At 37.3% G+C, this 20,852-nt stretch overlaps 1 protein-coding gene across 2 annotated transcripts; it reads right to left on the bottom strand.

Annotated features, from left to right (window-relative positions):
* Positions 1-3,968: 3,968 nt before the first annotated feature.
* LOC149841661 (glycine-rich domain-containing protein 2-like) lies at positions 3,969-12,483 on the bottom strand. Of its 2 annotated transcripts, none has more exons than XM_089998626.1 (9): positions 12,390-12,483; positions 10,566-10,760; positions 10,196-10,313; positions 9,858-10,112; positions 9,114-9,569; positions 7,867-8,399; positions 6,246-6,462; positions 5,125-5,280; positions 3,969-4,961 (listed from the first exon to the last, which is right to left on the bottom strand). In XM_089998626.1, exons 2-9 carry the CDS (start codon positions 10,721-10,723, stop codon positions 4,344-4,346), a joined length of 2,511 nt encoding a protein of 836 aa, XP_089854752.1. In that variant the 5' UTR covers positions 10,724-10,760; positions 12,390-12,483; the 3' UTR covers positions 3,969-4,343. The 2 variants fall into 2 exon arrangements, with proteins under 2 accessions (XP_089854752.1, XP_089854751.1); XM_089998625.1 differs by having other exon boundaries at positions 5,125-5,283.
* Between the last annotated feature and the right edge of the window lie 8,369 nt (positions 12,484-20,852).

Raw genomic sequence — 20,852 nt, forward strand, 5'->3', positions numbered from 1 at the left:
GCTAACGTGGGAGCCAGCATTCCGGATGAAGAGCCGCTATCCAACCGAAGTCAGGGTCTACCATGAAGCAGGTGGCGCCGAGGGTGGCTCATGATTTGAAGGGGAGAGCATGTCCCCTTGTGACCTACTTTGTACAGTTGTGTCTAGAGTCTGTTTTGCTTTGGTTGAGTCTTGATTTAAGTGTCGAGTCACTTGTAACTTTCTCTGAGCCACCCTTGCACTTTGGTTCAGGTTGATAAATACCATGAAAGGTCAACCTGTAGATCTGAATCTATGTCACATGGGTGCGGGTGCGGGTGCGGGGGTGTGGCAGGGGCAAAAATATAAATATATATATAAGGGGGTTCCCCTCGGCATGGGTCCCGCTACGCGGTCAGCGAGCGGGGGTCCAGGGGGGTTGCCCCTGGCGGGGGGTTATAGGCGGCAGCGCCCCCCCCCCCCCCCAAAGATTTTTTTTTTAAATTCTGCAGCCCATTTCATAGGGCAAATTTAAAAAAAAAAACAAAAAAATGGGCCGAAATGACCCTGGGTGTGGTCAACACACCCGGTGCCGCACTCGCGTCGCGTCGACGCGGGTGCGGCACCCTGTTAGCCGAATCTCTGTTACATAGATTTGAACTGTAATGAGCCTGCAGGCAAAATTGTGAATAAATGCAAATGTGTTGAGCTTTCTTTTGTTAACCCTCGTTGTGATTGATTTCGAGTAATTACGATTTCTCTCCCTCTCTATTCTCTCTCGCTCTCATGCATTCTTAATTATCGAAGCTTCGGCAACGGCAAGCGAGCGACCTAAAGGCTTGCGACGGTAAGGAAGGATTATTGCACCGTACTGGCCTATTGAAGAAATAGGCCCGTGACAACAATATTCCAAGCTAAAAAAATGATACTTTTACATCGAAGAAATGCAATTCAAGGGTTGATTCCTTCTCTTTTGATTTTGTTGAATGCTTTCATAAGGTCATATTTAGGCAAAGCAACCTCCCTCTATGAGTTCCAACATATTTTTTAATTGTATAAACTGTGATAATTAAACACATCTATTAGTTTAGTTCAGGCAAAAATCAATGCAAACGTGCTTTTTTGTCGAAGCCTAACTTAGTAACAAAAATTGACTAGAACATTATCCCCCTAAACAATTTATCTCCCAGACCATCTTAAACTCTTTTAAAAAACACACTTGCATATGCTTTTTGCATAATTTAAGCCCATAAATGTAATCTATATGCTTTATTTAATAGAAAACATGTATTAGTTTAAACAATTTTCAATGTGTTTTAAGTTAAAAAAAATGATGGTTCGTATTAGACAAAAAACTTGATTAACTAGAAATAACAATTTTTGTTAAATTGATTATGCGTATGTATTTATTTATGTATATCATATTTGTAACATATCCAATAGTTGCTTCAAGAAAATTCCAATTGTTTTCATTCAATTTACTCAAGTTACTTTTGACACTATGAAGACACGAAAATGTCTAGGAATGCAGATAGGGTTAAGCTGATTGCAGCGACAAACATGTCAAGGATTAACTCCTCTGAGTCTTGAACATGGTTCTGCCCAATGTTGTCAGCATCGGTGGTGCGTATCGGCGAGAGCCAGAAAATCGATACGATACTGACCTAAATCGGCTATTTTTTAACAAATGTAAAAAATTAGATACATTTTTTAATGGTTTTAATACTTGTCAAATTCTGATTGACACATAATATCTTTTAATTATTTTTAAACAATTCAGAATGATACACTTGAGATACTTGAGCTCTTGATAGTTTGTGCCTGCGATTACTACAACTATGGTAAAACAACAATGGGGCGGATCAGGTGTAATCACATTGCACACTTTTAGTGCGCCCCCACCTGACTGCCCTCTATCTGCACTCGACAGACCTCAATCTTTGGGATACAGCCTGTCAGCTGTGGAGCCCAACCGCAGATAAAGCGACACATTCAGGTGCGGGGTTCACTAAAACCCAACATCTCGAAAACTCAAAATGGAAACTTGTGGGAAACTCATGGGAAACACGGTTATCACTCAAGAAACTTGTTTTCCATCACATGAGAAACCTATTGATTTTGCCTGCAAAACACATTTTTATGTGTTTCTTGCGCGTTTCACTTAAATAAGATTTTTTTTTATAAAAAAAGTTGAGACAAGTATGTCCTTTAAAAAATGTTAGTTATAATGTTATCAAAAACGCGCCTTGAGGTGCAAAAGGCGTGCCTCGCCTTGAGGTGCGGCCCTCTGTGCCTCAGGCGCAATTGTTTTTGTTTTTTTTTACAACAAGATTTTTTAGACATAATCAACAAGATTTTTGTAGGTTAATCTCATATATTTTTCAGTTATTTTAATTATGTAATCAGTTTCTTAGTAATATTACTATATTTTAACTTTTGTTGGTTAATCTTGTATATTTTTCAGTATTGTAATTATTTTCTTAATATATTTTAACTTTTTTTTGTTAATCTCATATATTTTCCAGTTATATAATCAATTTTGTAGTTACTTTTATATGATAATCTCATATTTTTTAGAATAATCTCATATAGTTTAACTTGTGTAGGTTAATCTCATATATTTTCCAGTTATTTTAGTTATGTAATCAATTTCTTAGTATATTTTAACTTTTATTGGTTAATCTCATATATTTTCCAGTTATATAATTAGTTTTTTAGTTACTTTTATATGTTAATCTCATATTTTTTAGAATAATCTCATATATTTTAACTTTTGTAGGTTAATCTCATATATTTTCAAGTTATGTATCAGTTTTTAGTTACTTTTATATGTTAATCCCATATTTTTTTAAAATAATCTCAGATATTTTAACTTTTGTAGGTTAATCTCATATATTTGCAAGTTATGTATCAGTTTTTAGTTACTTTTATATGTTAATCCCATATTTTTTTAGAATAATCTCAGATATTTTAACTTGTGTAGGTTAATCTCATATATTTTTCAGTTATTTCATTTATGTAATCAAATTTTTAGGATATTGTAACTTTTGTTGGTTAATCTCATATATTTCCCAATTATGTAATCAGTTTTTTAGTTACTTTTATATGTTAATCTCATATTTTTTACAATAATATCATATATTTTAACTTTTGTTGGTTAATCTCATATATTTTTCAGTAATCATTTTTTTTAGTTACTTTTATATATTAATCTCATATTTGTTAAAATAATCTCATATATTTTAACTTTTGTAGGTTAATCTCATTAATTTTACAGTTATTTCAGTTATGTAATCAGTTTTTTAGTATATTTTAACTTGTTTTTGGTTAATCTCATATATTTTTCAATTATGTAATCAATTTTTAGTTACTTTTATATGTTAATCTCATATTTTTTAGTATTTATTTGAGATTTTCTATTTCTTATTAGTTATTATTTTATCAATAAAGCATATATTCATTTATTTGTATTTTTAGATATTTTTTTCAAATTTTCAAAAAAAAAATTGAGGCTTACTCCTCGCCTCGGCTTTTGGTGGAGCGCCTCACTACGAATCAACGCTTTTCACAACACTGGTTAGTTACATGATTTTTTTAAAATATATTTTTTAAATATCTTTAAAACCAATATATAATGCAATAAATGAATCTGAAAAATCTCATAATTCATGTAATAGCATTATTTTTACATTATTTCACAGTTGTCATAATTCTCCAGCCATGTCTTACCCTCCCACCAGCCTCAGATTTTAAGTGGGACTTGAAAAAACAGACCACACAAATGTCAGGAATTCAGGACTTCGAATTGAGGCAACCAGTTGCATTGAAACTAGGGCAAGCATTTTCCACTTATCTAGAGGGCATCTCATGAGACCGGATGCATTAAAAATCTGCAGCTTTTCTTTTTCCTCTTTCTTGTTTTTTTTTCAAGCAAGCTAGGATAAACCCCAATTGAACTCGAGCAGAAGATATATCACAATAGTAAAACCTGTTGCATCAAAATTTATTGCTGAAGCCACAAAGCATTGTATGATTTCATCGAACAAGATCGCAATACCATTTTATGCTAATTTCCACTAGTGAAAACATCTAATAATGAAATTGGTCCCATCATTTATGTCCAAAACTTCCTTTTACTTTTTGTTTTTTGAGGGAAGTATACAACTTCCTTTAACAACATAAAGTATAAACACAACCTTTTACGTTTATCATGCCATCGATAAGGAGATGATAACGTCATTATTTGAATTAAGTATCTTGAAAGCTTCTAAAACCTTTTGGGCTAGCTCCCACACAAAGTTGAAACATAACCCCTTACCATGCACCACCATTGGTTCTCTTATTATATCCAGCCAGTGACAAAACGAAACAGATCTGCACCAATCCTAGGCTCCAGAAGCAGGTGCTTTGCTATTTTGGAAGGCAACACTACACTCCCCGCCACAACCACCTCCACCGCATCCGCCACCCTTTTCTGAAATGTCACTCTCAAGTTTGCCACCACAACCACTGCCACATCTCCCACCGCCGCACCTCCCACCACCACATTTACCACCACCACACTTGCTGCCAGTCTCCCCAGTACTGCCACCACAACCACTGCTGCTGCCAGTCTCCCCAGTACTGATACCACACTCTCCACCACAGTCACCCTCACAACATCCCCCACCATTCTTCAATGTCATTCCACACTGTCCACCACAGCCTCCACCGCAGCCACCACAACCCCCACCACTTACTGCATTACCGCGTTCTGAACCACAGCTTCCACCGCAACCACCACATCCCCCACTTTTGACAACAGTCTCACTCTCTTTTCCACAGGCATCATCGCAGTCTTGGCCTTTCTCAGCAGTGACTACCTCTTCTGATGCGAAAGATTCCAAAGTGCCGCTATTGGCAATTTCATTAGTGAAAAAATTGTGATAACCTTCTCTTCTCAACGTATCCGAAAGTATAAAGGCAAGAACAACTCCAGGCAAGACAAACCATTCTTGGTTGATCTGTGATGGATCACAAAAACACATCATTGCACAATAACAGGAGTGAAAAAACATCCAGAAGGAAAAAAGGAAAATGTAGTCAGGCCCTTAATGACAATACACAAGCATACTTGGATGAGCCATCCATAGTGTCCCTTGAAGAATCTGGGACAGGAAGACTTACCTTGAGAAGGCCAGATTTCAAGTTAAACAGTGCCAAGGCTTTGCCATATGGATCTTCCGAAGCAAATTCCACCACCGTTACGAAGTCTTGTTCATTTTTCTGTTTCTTATAGTACTCCAGCTCAAAATCTAGCCTTCTACCAGGGAAGAGTTTAACCTGCTAAATGTTGCACCCAGCATAGTGAGTAATCAAATGTGACCAACGATGACAAGAGCCACAACATTTTGTCAACCAGGCCAAATGACAGTTTAAAATATTCCAAGCAAGAAAAGCCACGGGCAACTTGATGATGTTTCTAAGTTTTTTGTTTTATTTTCTGACAGGTAATGGCCTTTGGAGCATATTGGTTTTTATCTTTTAACTTGAACAAGTACCATGGTCAAGTTAAACATCCTGAGGCAAAACCATAAGGTTGATCATGCCAAAGGGCAATAATACATATAATGATGCTTGCAGGAAATTCACCAACCATTTGTTTTTCAAGAACCAGTTCAAATGCAACACCTCAAATATTGGGAAAAAAAGAGAAAGAGATAAAAATAAATATCAAAACTAAGAGCTAACAGAGAGAGGAAACTTATTTCTTTGGCACTAAGAAATGTTCACCACTCTGAATGAATTACATGTTCATGTTTAAGGAAAAAATCCAACTACTACTAAGTTTTGTTTATTACAAACCCATCTCAAAGGACAAACAGTTTACTACAAACTTGTGTCAAAGGACAAAGTCAACGATAATTTGAACCAAGTCAGGTAAATAAGATTGGATCACGGAAACTATACAAGCATGAACAAATTAAAAATTGAATCTAGTGTTGCAAACATGAAGCAGGAAAACACACAAATTCTACATATTGCTGCATGTCAGAGCATCAGTGCTTCGTTTAGGATAGTTTCATTACATGGCAAAATTAAGAATAGACTTAACCACATTTTGCCCTTTATTCTCAAAATTTGCTGAACCAAGAATTCTAGTTGTCATAGTACCAACTTTATGTAGATGCTGAGAACAGTGAACACATGAGCTTGGAAGAAAGGTATGAGCCAAGAAAGGAAAGTGCTCATATAGCCAGCTTATTCATGGGTTATATGCTACATTAAGATACAGGAAGGAAACTTACCAACCGGCGACCATGAAACTCAATAACATGACCATTGACACCTTTTTTCTTCTTCAGCTGAAGGCACCAATTAGAGTTCATCAATGACCATTTTGTAAGATTGTTTTGTTCAACCAACTCTTTAGCAAGGATCCTTTCTTCCCCTGAACATCCTGATACACCAACTACTTCTCTATTTTGGGAATAGGCATTGTCTGTCACTGCTTTCTTCAAGTTTCTGAGACGATTAAAGAAAAAATGTTCATCTGATGTACCAAAAATTGGTACTTGAAAATAAGCACCATCATCCCTTGAAATGGGGAAAAAAATGAACAAGCAATGATAGAAATAGTTTGATATTCTTCCAAAACGAAGATATATTGCTCTTTGAAATAATTCTTGAAGAACAAAGATTTACAAAACATAATCATGGTATATCTATGCATGTCAAAAGCTCACTATTGATCTTCTGGGGACTACAAAAAGAACTAGAACAATCTCACACTATCTCCTCAACTAAATCTGCAGAGAAGTCAATAAACTTTCCAGTTCTTAGCTTTCAAAAACCTAGGTGGAGGCTCAATAGAGACTGGATCATCGGCTGGCCACGTCAGACGGAACCTTGGGGAGTCAAGAATAATTTGATTCTAGAGGGCACCATTCCACCCGGGTTTCATAGCCAAGGAAAATAGTTGGGGATAGCATTTGGAATCAACACTAGAGTACAATTTAGAAAGAAATAGTCTTTTACGGGAAAACTTGTGAGGGCTATCTGGAGGAGGCTGAGGTTGTAAATGCATTGCCAAATACAGCATGCTATTGCAACACCCTGGCAACGTATCTGGTAAAAATGATTCTTTTACATTATCAATTTCTTTCGTCTTTGCCCACTGTAGAAAATTAGTTGGATGTGCATAAAATCATGTCAATCCTAAATTTACCAATCAAATACATTAACCTAAGATATCTAAGGTGGCGCTTCATTTATGCAGGAAATTTATTGGATGGAAAAACCAGTAAGCCTAACCTCTCAAAAGATGTGAGATATTTATAGGTTTCAATAACAATCATTTCACCATTTGCCAGAAAACAGGCATTGAACATTTCTACAGAGAATATAAACTTGTGCAATGCACTTGCTATCCCCTAAAAGAATAATGTCAAATTATAAGTAATCACTGAAGTCTACCATCAAAACTTGAGACATAGAGAAGAAATTGGTTCCACAAGCAAGAAAGACTCATGCTATACAAAAATCAATCTTAACATCATTGATGATGTAAAAATCTTAGCATTAAAATCGAGTTTTCGGGACCACTCTATCCAATAGAAATCCTATACCATTATACTTGAAGAAAGACTAGCATTCTTCAAAATAAATATGAATTCACGATATGATCTCTTTATACAAGTGAATGATTATCCTTTTATGAGGCTTTGCTTCTATTGCATATGGACAATGCGTGTGCATATTTTAACGTACATGTGTGTGCATGTGTTTTTGGTGTTTGCATGCACATATGCATGTATATGCATGTGTTTTTTGTGTTTGCATGAACATATGCATGTATATCTGTGAATATGTGAATATTGACTAGCTCATGAGTCTTAACATAAACACAAAAGTATCTTCGAGCCTCACCTCATCTGGATGCTAATAATCTCATTTCCCTTATTATCTACAAAACGAGTCCAGAACTTGAGCCGCTGAATCCTCCCCAGAAGTGGATTGAAACATGAGTTTAATGCATATTGACGAGACTGGGACATGTGAAATACATGTGGTGCAAGAATTGGAACAGTGACAGAGACAGCGATGTGCAAGTAAACTGGCTCACATCCTGCAACTACAGCATCACTTGACAATTGAAACCATTTTTCTACAGAAAATGATGAGTTAACCAAATCCTGCAGGGATACAGAGGTCGTTCCTATGGTTTTCAGCTGCCTACTCAGAGGAAAACTAGAAGGGATGTAAGATACAAGCTCAAAAACAAGTTCCCCATTAGGTTCACACTGGAATGCAGATACTCGCTTCTCCCCAATTTCAGATTCAATACCTATTCTCTTGTAAGAACTGAAAAACAAGTCAGGTTGGTGTTTACTGCAATTGACAAATAGTGAGCCCTTGGGATCTGGTATAAGATTTTTTACCCTCACAATCTCCAAAGTTACCTGCATGAAAGCATAAACATGAATTAAGCATACCAATCAAACATGTGGAGGAGAAGGTGAAGGGACAAAAGGAGAAAAAAAAGAGGGGGCTGGAGAGGGGCAGGGAATAGGATATTTGGCACTAACAACTCCTGAACATAATTCTGGAGATAAGAATAAATGTAAATAACAAAATGATTTAAGGTTTGCTTGAACTTGCTTGAAACTTCTTTTTTATACACTTCTCTTTCCTTTTTTCTTTTCAGCTCTTAGCTGCCAGACCATTTGAGTATTGAAATCTAAAACAGGACTTCAACATGAAGAAAGTACCTTGATGTTATCAATAAAACTGTGCAAGGACATCTCCAATAATCTTGAACGAGGTCATTGACATTATTTCACAAAAATGACTGAACTTTTCCAACTGTTGAAAAACCATGTTCTTCTCATCAATTTTTTTAGTCAAGGTTTTTTTCTTTTTCCTTTTTAATGCTGTCAGGAGTCAGGAGACTCAGGACACATGTGGGCCACCTGCGACCCCCGAACATAATAAATGTGGCCACCAGCAAAAAAATTATTCAGTGTACATGAAAACTGCAAGATAACAAAGGTTTGTCCACTTTCCAGCACAACCAATACCTTCATAACTTGTGCTTAAATCTCAAATTCAAAAGCAAGAGATGGCATAAACAGATAAATGACAAATCTGAGAAGAGGCAAAAATATAAAGAATACCTGAATGATTTTAACCTGCGGAAGATCAAGGAACTTCTCAAATTTTCTACATTCAGGAACCTTTTCATTCATACTGGCAGATAAGATAGGATTGACTACCACTGGAGAGGGAGGATTGCCTCTGTGCATTGCACCAGCCCGCCAATACCTCCTGCCAAATGTCTCCTCCCACTGCTTGGTGGTACCAGAGAACCCAACATCAAGCTTCTTTCCTTTGGACCGATCAGAATCTGTATCATCATGCTCCAATACCTTCCCAAGCACTTGAACCAGGTCTTTGTTGTAACAAACTGGCTGCAGTTGGTGTGAGTGCCATATCAAATCAATATCATAAGTTGGCACACAGAATCGCCGCACAGACTTTTCCTTGTTTCTCTTGATCAGATGCAGGAAGCCTTTATACCTGGCTACAGCTTCTTCAAGAAATCGAACATCATGCATACAAGGTCTAGCTACCTGTCCACAAAAATAGGCACGTAACTTACAATTCTTAATGAGATAAAAACTACGCAGAAACTAGAGGTAATGATTAGCTCAACACACATTCAGAAAGCTAAAAGGAAAACAATACGGGATCCAAACAGACGAGAAAGGTCGCAGAAAAGGAAAAGAAGGATCACAGAAAAGAAATTATCTGGAGACCACCTTGGGCATTAAAAACCAATAATCATGGATAAGGGGAGGCAAAGATAAAAAGGACATATCAGGGTATTGATTCTATTGAACATAAGAAACAGCAGTTACCTGGTATGAAAAAGAGCTCTGCCTCTTAACAGCTGCAACAAGGTCATATCCAATGGATGCAACAGTATCAGAAACCTTTTCAACAATATTTTCTTGGGAATAGCAGCATAAATCAAGCTCATACGGTTCTTCTGGATATAAACTACCCCAAAGTTCAAAAGTTTCTTGTTTGGAAGACCCTTTCACGGTAGACTGCACATCATGATTGTCAAGGGTCCTTCCATAGAACTTTTCACAGTCCAATTTGTACTGCACCTGCAACAGACCGATGGTTAAATTGTTGCTAGTTCCATCAGTTGAAGCATTACATGCAAAACATAACTCATTAAAGGGCTTACCGGATTAAGCCTATGACAATGCCAAACCCATTCACAATCAAGAGGCACAACCAATGGCCCTTTCGTGACCTTGGACTCATGGTGCTTAGCAAGCAAGGGAAGCCAGTAATTCTTGTACCTGAAAATTCAGTATTATAAAAAACATAACTCAGAAAAGTCAGTCTATCAACCAGCTTTGTAGCAGAGGAAGAGAGGAAAGTATAGTGAATTCCTCCTATAACTTATCACCACAATGTCTGAACATGGCTGTCTGAAATCAATATGAAGTTTTCATGCATATAGAGGTGATTGTGCATCTAAAAAGATGCAAGTGGTTTCAGAGAAATATGCAAGGAACACAACGAGATTGCAATGAAATAAGAGCAATCACCTGTGGATAGCTCTGTCTAGAACAGGACCATCATAGAGACACCGATTTCTATCAACTGCCTCAAGAAACAACAATTGTTGTTTGGCAACTGCAACGAGATCTTGACTAATTACGATCCTTTGAGCTTCAAGCCACTCCAGTTCTTGTCCATTATCCATTTTTTCCCCTCAAACAAAGACTAAAAATGCTTTCTTTCTGCAGAGGGAGGTTATAGCAATAGTCAACAGCTTAAAAAAATAATTTTGCAATATGATGTATGGATGATACATGTTAAACCGCACTGCCATACCAGGACTCCTTGTCCTTAGGAAAGGGATAACTGTATCCCTCTAAAATAGTTATTTAGGTTCAGTTATCTTTCTCCGATTTGTAAAAAAGGAAATGATCCACAAGCAATGGTTGCGTTAAGACGAAAAAAACACCAAACTAGAGGAAAAATCATCCTCATGAAAGTTTTCAATCTTTTGCTTATGAATATGAAAAATGTCTAATAATAGTATTTTCCATTTCAAGGGAAGAGGAGAACCAAATCTGGAGAAATTCTAAATCACAAAGCCACATTAGAAGCTGAAGTTAAGACATGAAATACCAGAACAAATTAAGAAGGTAATCAGCATATGCCTGAATTATTATGATATGAAACGTCAAAATGAAGTGAATTACAATGGATCTGCATCAAAATAAATTAAAATTAGACTATCATAATCATCACAAAAGAAAAATAAACGCAATAATTATGTTATATTTGTCTTCAAGCCTGTACTTCCAGCTCAACAACCAAAGCAGACCGCTCTAGAGATTTAAGGAAGTCACAACATGAAACATTTGGAAATTTCGTCAGATTAGCTAGCAAAACGGCAAATATTCAGAGCCAAAAAAAGGAACAATAAGAATCTCCTAATACCACCGTCTTTTCTTCACTACCCTTTTCAAAGAGACGCATCTATCACCTTTTGAGTTGATATTTGATTTGTTCTCTTTAAATATTCGCTCCAGGTTTCGCATTTCTCATCCCATAGCTGTTTTTTTTTTCCTCCCTGATTTGGAAGTTTTGCTCCTTATTTCTTCAGCAGTTCTCCAACGATTTACTGGAATTTCTTTCACCGCGCCTCCTTTCCCAAAACAGAAAAGAAAGACAAGTGCAGATGTGCGTTATTCTATCATTACAGTTTTCTCAAGTTTTCGCTTGCTTATCAGTCGCAAAATTTCACGATTACCGCATGCCTTTCCACACTAAAGCTGCAGTGACTCTCGGAGCAAACTTCCATCATGTTCACTCATATTGTGCATAGTTACGTAAATCTCAGCAAAATTTCAAGATCTCTCAAACTAAGATTCCTAAAACCAGAATTCGGTGCCAACGAGAAAAATCAATATCGTCTAGTAATCATCATCGGAAAACTCAGGAGGAACGATGAGTTCCGAAAGTTCGACAATACTTACACCAAATAACATAAAATAATAAGCAATCTAGATCAAAATCCCTAATCGCTAGAGGTCGCTCTATCGCACGCAACGTTTCAATTGAAAGTCAAACTCAGAACCGAATTCTACTCGGTAATAACGATAAGAACTAAAGAAAAGAAAATCTCGATAACGGTTCTTTTCAAGAACGCTCTCATTTCTCTAATTTACATCGAAGAGAAAAACACGTAGTCACGGAGAATGTTCCGGAGAGTTTTCAGATTTCCGGTGGCCGTCCTACTAAACAATGCTAAAGAGTAAAGAGAAGCAGAAAGGCCAAAAAAAAAAACACGAATCTCATCCGTAACTCGTCGGATAAAGCAACTTCCCTAACTTTCAAGAAGGAGAAAACGCACTCACAGTCAATTTCCCGGCGAGTTTTCAGGACTCCGGCAGCCTTCCGACTTCCGCTCCCCGTTGCTTCCCCGAGTTGCTTTTCCATTGCAATTGGAGCCTTTACCGTTTTTTATACACAAATTTCTGATACGTGTTACGTAGCATATACGTTACACTTAACTGAAAGACCGTTTTACCCAAAGTCATTTTAGATAAGTCGTACACGTCCTTGGACTTCGTGAACCCCAACTGAGAATTATTTCTCTGAGCGGTTGAGTTTTGAAAATAAGCTTACAAGTAATGCGCCGCCACGTTTAAAAAGGCACAGCTTTCCCCCAAAAGATCTCTCCTTTTCCCTAAATTACAAAAATATTCTTATTTGTAGAACAAGAAAAAAGAACGCCTATGTTTGGTTCAATCTCATGAGATTTAGAAAGTGAATCTCATTTGCATTGCACCCCAAAAGCAAGCCTTTGCAAATGAAACATCATGAGATTCGAGAAACGAGAACTCGAATCTCATTTGCACAGCACTCCAGAAACAACCAAATGTACCAACATGTTTCTTTTTTTCTAGGAACAGCCAAGAAATCACCCTCCAGTATGAGACCTAACCTAGAAGCAGAAAAGCAAGTGTGAAAAAGTAGTATGAAGTAGGAAGTGAGATTCGTTTCAGAAGCGATTTTGAAAAAAATATGAGAAGCGATACGAAAATATACATTTTTTATCATGAAAGCACACAAAAAAACAACAAGAAAACAAGAAAAAAATGAGTGAGAAATAAAAGGGATAGGATGGGGAAGCAACTTCAGCAAGCAAGTTCAAATTGCTGCTTCAAAATGGTTGGCTAAGGATCTAGGTCAATTTGGCCTCATTGGTTTGAGCTCTGCATAATTCTTTTCTTTAATCTCTATTCTTTTCTTGTTCTTGTTGTCTTTCTGTTGTTGGTTGCTGTGTTATTCCTCATAACTCCAATTCGAGACTTTGAATTTAATGAAAAGCAGGTGAGAAGCACGCTTCCCACAAATGGCAAGTGTGTTTCCGAGCCCTTCCATTATGATAATGCGACCAAACCGATCAACTGCATCATTCATATTTTGAGTTCCAAGTTGCTATTGTGCATCCTTCACTAGAGCAACCCATCAAGAGTTCCAATTTTTTGAATCACGAGCACACATAATTCGTGATTCCAAACGGTCCATATTTTGAGATTTCAGATTTCTTGCTGCGTGATCTCTGTTGGTTGATGAAGGCACAAACCAAAACGTTCTTAGATATAAATAGGGGTGTCAACGGGCCTGGTTTATCGGGACCCAGCCCAAAGCAAACTTTATAGGGTCCGAGTACCGTGATAAATAAGAAGACCCGATTAAGACTCGGGTCCAGACCCTAAGGTCTGATTAATATATTGACCAGGGTGTAGTTTGTGAAATTTTATACCAGACCCTGGCCCTACCCGAGTTCTGATTAAGACCTGCAATTTTTCAATGTAATAATAATAAAAATATGGTTTTACCCGCTATGGTCCGGGTTTGGTTTTTCTTATAATAGACCTGATTAAATTTGGGTCCAAACCCGATACCATACTCAAAAATCTAGTCTAAGTTCTGGTTCCACCTGGCTCCGAACCAAACCCGACCAGTTGACACCCCTATGTATAGACTTTGTATCTCCTTAATCAAATGCATAATGCTCAATTCTCGATTGATTTAATACATAAGGCTCAGTATCAGCCTAAATCAGCTTGTATTGGAAAATTGATACGATACTAATCTGAATTGGCTATTTTTAATAAATATAAAAATACTTAAAATTAATTAAAATTATTTTAATGGTTTTAACATATGTCACATTTTGATTGACTTGAAATTTTTTATTATTATTTTGTAACCAATTCAGAATCGATTCACACTTGAGAATTAGTATCGGCCGGTTCACCTGAATCTTTGGCCAAACAACACCTCGCCCATACAGATACTGACAACATTGATTGAAGTACAAAAGGAGTTGTTAGTGCACGGCACCTTGTGTTGGGAATTTACTAGTTCAAAACTCAATGGCACATTATATAACTATTAGGGGGTCTGCCTAACCCCAGCTTGACTATTAAAAAAAACAACAACGTGATGCGTGCCATTTGAAACTGTCAGTTAAAAGCAGGGCTGCAACCTCTTTCTTCGGATATGGATCTTTTAAGTAAGGTCTGAATGTACATTCAGATTGAATTTAGTTTTGTTCAATTGAACTACTTACAAATACAGATCAGATTCAGATCAATATTTTAAGTTGGATTTAGTATTGATCCGTTTTAAAATCCACCTCTATTACATTTTTCTACAAGTAAAATAGCTTGTTAGTTTTTGTTTTAATTTATCCTGATCTAGTATTACCACATTTATTTTCTATCCAGATTCAATCTAATTCATATTCATATATCTACTGCTTACATTTTGGATTCATTTTCATATTTGGCAAAATCCAACCCGAGTTTGACACTTCTTCACTCCTATTAAAAAGGCACGACCTTTGTGTTAAGGAATCAATGGCGAATTCAAACCCAAAAACGTCACTCAGGTCGGCTAGGACTCACGCAGATAATATCCATGCAAGTAGGGATGGCAGTGGGGCGGGGCGGGGGGCAAGGTCTCCACCCCCGCCCCGCCTCAAGATTTTATCCTCCACCCCCGCCTTCATCCCCGTTTCATGTCCTCCATCCCCAGTTCAAACGGGGATGAGGCGGGGCGGGGATATTGTGGGGAAAAGTGTTTGAGGCGGGGATCGTGGCGGGGCGGGGAAAAGTGCATGTCCATCCCCGCCTCCATCCAAAAAAGTGTTTGGGGTGTTTATCGTAACTCTCATCACCCCTTTCATCTCCACTCCACCACCAGTGCCCAAAAGGGGTCCAAAAACTTTGGTCATAAAAAACAAAAGAACTAGTAGAGAGTAGTTGAAAACCTCCTTTTTCCTCTTTTGAGGTGTTTGGATGCAACCACTTACCAAGAGAAAGTGAGATAAGTTGGGAAGAATATGCTGTAAGGGCTGTCGTGAGAGTATGCAATTGGCAACCTGGTCATTCAAGCGAGTGCTAGTGAAGGTAGTTGGACTTTTTCTCTTTCTTTTTTTCGTACACTCACAAATCCAGATAATTGGGATAAATTGGGAAAAGTATGTGATTGGCAAATTGGTCATTTTCAAAATAGTGTAAGTAGGAAGTACATACGTCAATACGTGTAGATAAAGCTGAGTATAATTATATTAGGTACAAAAAGGAAGGGAAGGGCCATCATTATTGCACAGCGGCAGTACACATTGCATCGTTGCAGTACCAGGCTCAGTACTCTGTGTCGTTTACCTATTTCCAAGAGAGGGCGCAAACGAATGGGATACAAGGCCCGGATCATATCAGATCTGAATCAAAGTCCAAAATACACACAATCAATATGAAGTTGAATCTGGATCAGAATCAGATGCGATGAGGTAGGATTGGATCTGTATAGAAAAGAATAAAAACAAGTTCTTTTACATGCCAAAAATGCAAGCAAATCAGATTTTGATCCGTATCTGAATTATATCCAGTTTAACAGAGTGATTTGAATGCGATTTAGTCTCGTAAAATAATCGGATTTAGCATATTCGAGTTGGATCCAAATGCACGTTCAGATCTTACTTTTAGGATTCGAATCTGAAAATAAGATGTTGGATTTGAATTGGATATTGGTTTTTGAATAACTAATCTATCAAAACTATACAAAAAACATTTACTTTCTGGGGAATGCAATTGCCATGGTCTCTTCCTTACAATTTTTTTTAATCCTGGCCACTAAATCTGCTCTTCCTGATTCTATGATAATTCTGAATCAGAATTAATAACTAAATATATATATATACTCACACCCACACCTCTGTGACAAATATCGCCAGATTTATAAAAATGTTATCGATATATTGCCAGAAATTGCCTGAAAGTTTAAGACGGCAATATCTTGCGAGAATTTCAAACCGTGACAAATATCATGATATTTATATTTTTAAAAGACACTTATCACAAAAAAACTCAAGATTTTTTTTTTTAAATGTGTTTTATTTATATTTTCTTATAAAAAATATTTTTTATTCCCAAGATTTTGCCCAAAAATGCGAGATTTATAAAAAAAAAATCAATTTTGCCTGCCAAGAATTTGCCGTTTTTAACTTTTGTCACTATGACCACACCATTCCTTCTCTTCCAAAAGCTTGTCGATAGTATTTGTGACTCTACTTTGCAGTTTATATTATAAGTATATAAATCTTTCACGATTCAAAGGATAGCTAATTATTCAAGGCCAATAATTGCAAAAAAATTGGCTACAAGGGCTCCGCTCATCCTGAAGGGGACATCACAAGTTCAAAACCCGCAAGTGACATCTCTTGCCTCAAGACCAAAGTTGGGGTGTACTCTATGGTAGTATGGGTGTCAATGGGTCGGGTTTACCCGGACCCCACCTGAATCAAACCCTATATGGTCCGAGTATGGTGATAAATAATAAGACTCGGGTCCAGACTAGAGGGTTTGATTAATACATGGACCTGGGTATAGTTTGTAAAATTTTATACCAGACCTGAACCTGACCCGAGTTCTGATTAAGACCCACAAATTTTTAATGTAAAAATGATAAAAAGTATGATTTTACCAGGTCTGGTTCATGTAGTTCTTATTAGGTCCGGGTATGTTTTTTCTTATAGTGAACCTAATTAGACCTAGGTTCGGACTCCATACCTTACCCGTAAACCCAGTCCAGTCTGGTTCCAGCTGAGTCTGAACGAAACCTGACCCGTTCTTTGGATTATCCAAACAAATAATTGCAAAAAAAGTACAGTTTGTTGGACGTTCATATAATGGCTATGAGATATCATTTTTCTTCGGGTGTATAAATGAAATGTGTATTATGCTCAATTTTTGCACTAACACGGTTATTCTTGTCCATCGAGTTTGATTCATAGTTTCATAACATAGGGGTTTATAGATAAAACAGTTCCTAATGGAACCCACTTAATGGAAATATAAACGATGCAGGTATCCCAACTTTTCCTTCTTTTTCTGGATAAATAGGTGCATTTGAACAGGCTCTTTCATATGGTGTATCACTAGATGTCCAATGTATCTTATCCGTACACGTAGGGTGTAACTGGGCCAGGTATACCCGACTAGAACCCATATTGGTGGACCCATGGATTTGTGTCAGGTTCAAAATATAGGCTTGTAGTGAAAATGGGTTGGGTCTCGGGTATTGTAAATTAAGATCCAAACCTGAATGTACCCGACTCAATTATGTACCCGGACCCAAATAGTTCTCCATGTTTTAAAACCTAACTGACTTGAACCTGCTCTGTACCCAAACCTGCTTCGTACCTGACCGATCTGAAACTTTCTAATTAACAAATATTATATATTCAATTAAACAATTTAAGATGTTGATACCCTTAAAATTAATATGTATTGCATTTTAGTAATCTAAACTGTAATAACCTCAATTTTTTATAATTTATTTGTTTAAAAACAATGGGTATTTTTCTAAGCTTGGGCCTCAGATCCATTACCGTTATCGGATCCATAAAAGAATCCGTAAATAACCCACCAATGGGGGTGTTAAATTTTACTTATAATATTAATTATTAATTAAATAAATAATTAATAGTATTTATAAAAAAATAAAATAGATTTTTGATGCAAGGGGTCAGACCCATAGTTGGATCCACCCAGATCCAACTGAGGATCCGCTATGCAGGGGCAAACCAAAACCATTTTTGAAATGGATCCTGTATCGCAGGTCACGGGCTCGGACCCGGACCCGAGTTCAATTTTTAAAAGAGGGGAGGGGCGTTAAAATAGGAATCGTGCCTAGGGCACGATTCTTGTTTTCAAGAATCAAAAACAGAAGAGGGAGGGGGGGTTACGCAGGGCATAACCAACCCCGCGTCTCGTGATAAAGGGGAGTGGAGAGAGGGTTTCACCCTCTTCACTTGATCTCTCTCTCTCTTCCCTCGTCTCTCTCTCTGTTTGTGTGTGTGCGCCGAAGGAAAGGAGGTTGTCGGTGAGCTGCGGCAACCAACAACCATCATCGACTGCAGCGAGTACTCCCTGTCATGGCAGTGAGTGAAGCAACACCAGCTGGCCCTGCCTTCGCGTCCCCAGCCTCCAATCGCTGGAAAGATTGTCGAAAAAGCTTCAAAAAGGTACGGGTCTTCTTGGAAACGGAGTGAGGGATCGAATAGGGGTTCGATTCCGTGCGTGTGGTTTCGAGAGGAGAAAATCTTGGGGGTTTTGAGTAGTGACGACATCTGATTTGGGGGTTTAGCTGACAACCCCATTTCGGAACCATAGTTATGGTTGGGGTTTTTGTGCCTAACCCTAAACCGAAAACACATCCAACCCAATTTGATTTGGGGATTTTCTTGCCTAATCCTACCCTGCAGAATCCCTAAATCACATCGATTTGGGGTTCGACTGTGGTGTCGGATAGCCCAAGTTGTGGGGTTTCCGATTTCCCGAAATGGACAACCACAGGTTTGGGGGTTTCCTATTTGGGGACTCGATAAACCTAATTGCGGAAGCGTGGGGTTGGTTTAGGATAAAAAGGGGATTATTGTGCATATAAATGAATTTACGAAAGAAGGAATCTAATTGTTTTCTTGTGTGAAATCTTGGTTTTCTTTTGGACTTACATGAAATTGCTATTTCAGAAATTTGGGTATCGTGTTCATGACTGAATGGATGATTTCAGAAATCTGTTTCAATTATTTTGAAGTTTCATACTATGATATGTCAACTATGAAAGCCAGTGTATTAGGTGCACCAGCATATCCCTGTGTGCATTATGTAAACAGAGCTAGGTGAAGTCCGAAAATGATATAGTAGGAGGTTCTGGACACTTAATTTAGGTGGCCACCAGCTTTACCTAAGACTGGTTGATCTGTCATTGGTCTTAGAATAATAGAGTGAAGAGGGTGTTTCAGAAAGTATACATGAATTAAACTCTACCTTTTTCAGTCTCATTCAGATTCGGTATAACATGTAAACTGGGCTCGTTGCTATTATTAACTTACTGAATTTTTTTGTTGGTTTTCAAATTTTTATTGAGAGTTTGATTGTTTTCATTAATGTTTTCTAAGTTACCAATTTACCAAAATACTGGATATATTCACTGATATTTCAGATTGTTCATTTACAGAATCTTGCATGGGTTCATTGATGTTTTTCTGTAAGCGGTCTATGGATAGAAGTTGAAATTCCTTCACTTTACTTTTTCACTTTCACATTGACAGAATGTTGCACATTAACCTAATATCCTATAGCTTGAGGGTTACTATTTGTTACTCTGTAGCATGTAAATTAATGCTTCTGTTAGACAAGTTTATCATATAAGTTGTGCACAAGCCTTATATGAAGGCTACCTGAAATCGAGGCTCTAGGTCATGATCATTCGATCCTTGTGATTTCAAATGTGAATACCTTCGTGGCACTAGCTCCTCACTGAAAATCCATGTAATTTCAATATGATTGGCGGATAGGTAGTCAGCGGAACTGAATGAACTGGATAAACACATAAAACTGAATTTAATACATATTGTGACTTGCCTTGTTGTCTCTAGCTGAACATTATATTCTTGTTCAAGATTCTATGAGTGATTTAAAGACTGGTATATTGGTTGCCATGGATGTTTATGATTTCAATTGACTGATATGAATTAGGTTTAATGAAAATATGTTCCAGAATTCATAAATATGGTGTATGTTTTAAATTTTGATATGATTAAAGGAAAGTCTTGAAACCGACACACACCTATCTATGTGTTAAGAACAGGCTGAAATGTTAGTTAGAAGGTCAGGTAACTGTTATTGTTGTGGTACTCATGAGTGTGAGCATGATTCAGTTATGGGTAATTCTTCTTGGGGTTGAATGCATGTGTGTTAAATGATTACATGAAAGCACTTACACATGGATGGTTACACATGCATATGACTGTGGAAGCTCATGCACATTGTTGAAATGGTATGAATGAATGTGCATTTGGAATCATGTTGGTATTAATGCATACATTGCAAGTTATGTTTTTTACATACGATGCATAGATGGCCTAAATGGACCGTCACCGGCCTGGAGAGTCGTGGGTTTGGTTTTCTTTTACTTATGTTTTTAAATGCATCACTTGAACCACATAAGATGGTTTGGCACTTTACTATACTGTTCTAGTGGTTTATACGGGCTGGAGTCCCGAATGGGTCCCCGCAAGGGAGGATGCGGGTTTTCACTTTACTTTTGCATATGGTGTTGCAAACTTAAAGAATAAACTTTAATCAAAATATAATGAATAAGAACATTGTAATATACATTCTGAGATATCACATCTGGAGTATGAGAATCTTAGATATCCAGTCTTGGGGAGACTGTGAGGATACAAAAACTCTGTGTGCTGTAATTTGGTCCCTGAACCCGATATTGAGGTTCTT

The sequence above is a fragment of the Nuphar pumila genome, chromosome 3, assembly GCF_984573655.1.
Source record: "Nuphar pumila chromosome 3, dmNupPumi1.hap1.1, whole genome shotgun sequence".
Lineage (NCBI taxonomy): Eukaryota > Viridiplantae > Streptophyta > Magnoliopsida > Nymphaeales > Nymphaeaceae > Nuphar > Nuphar pumila.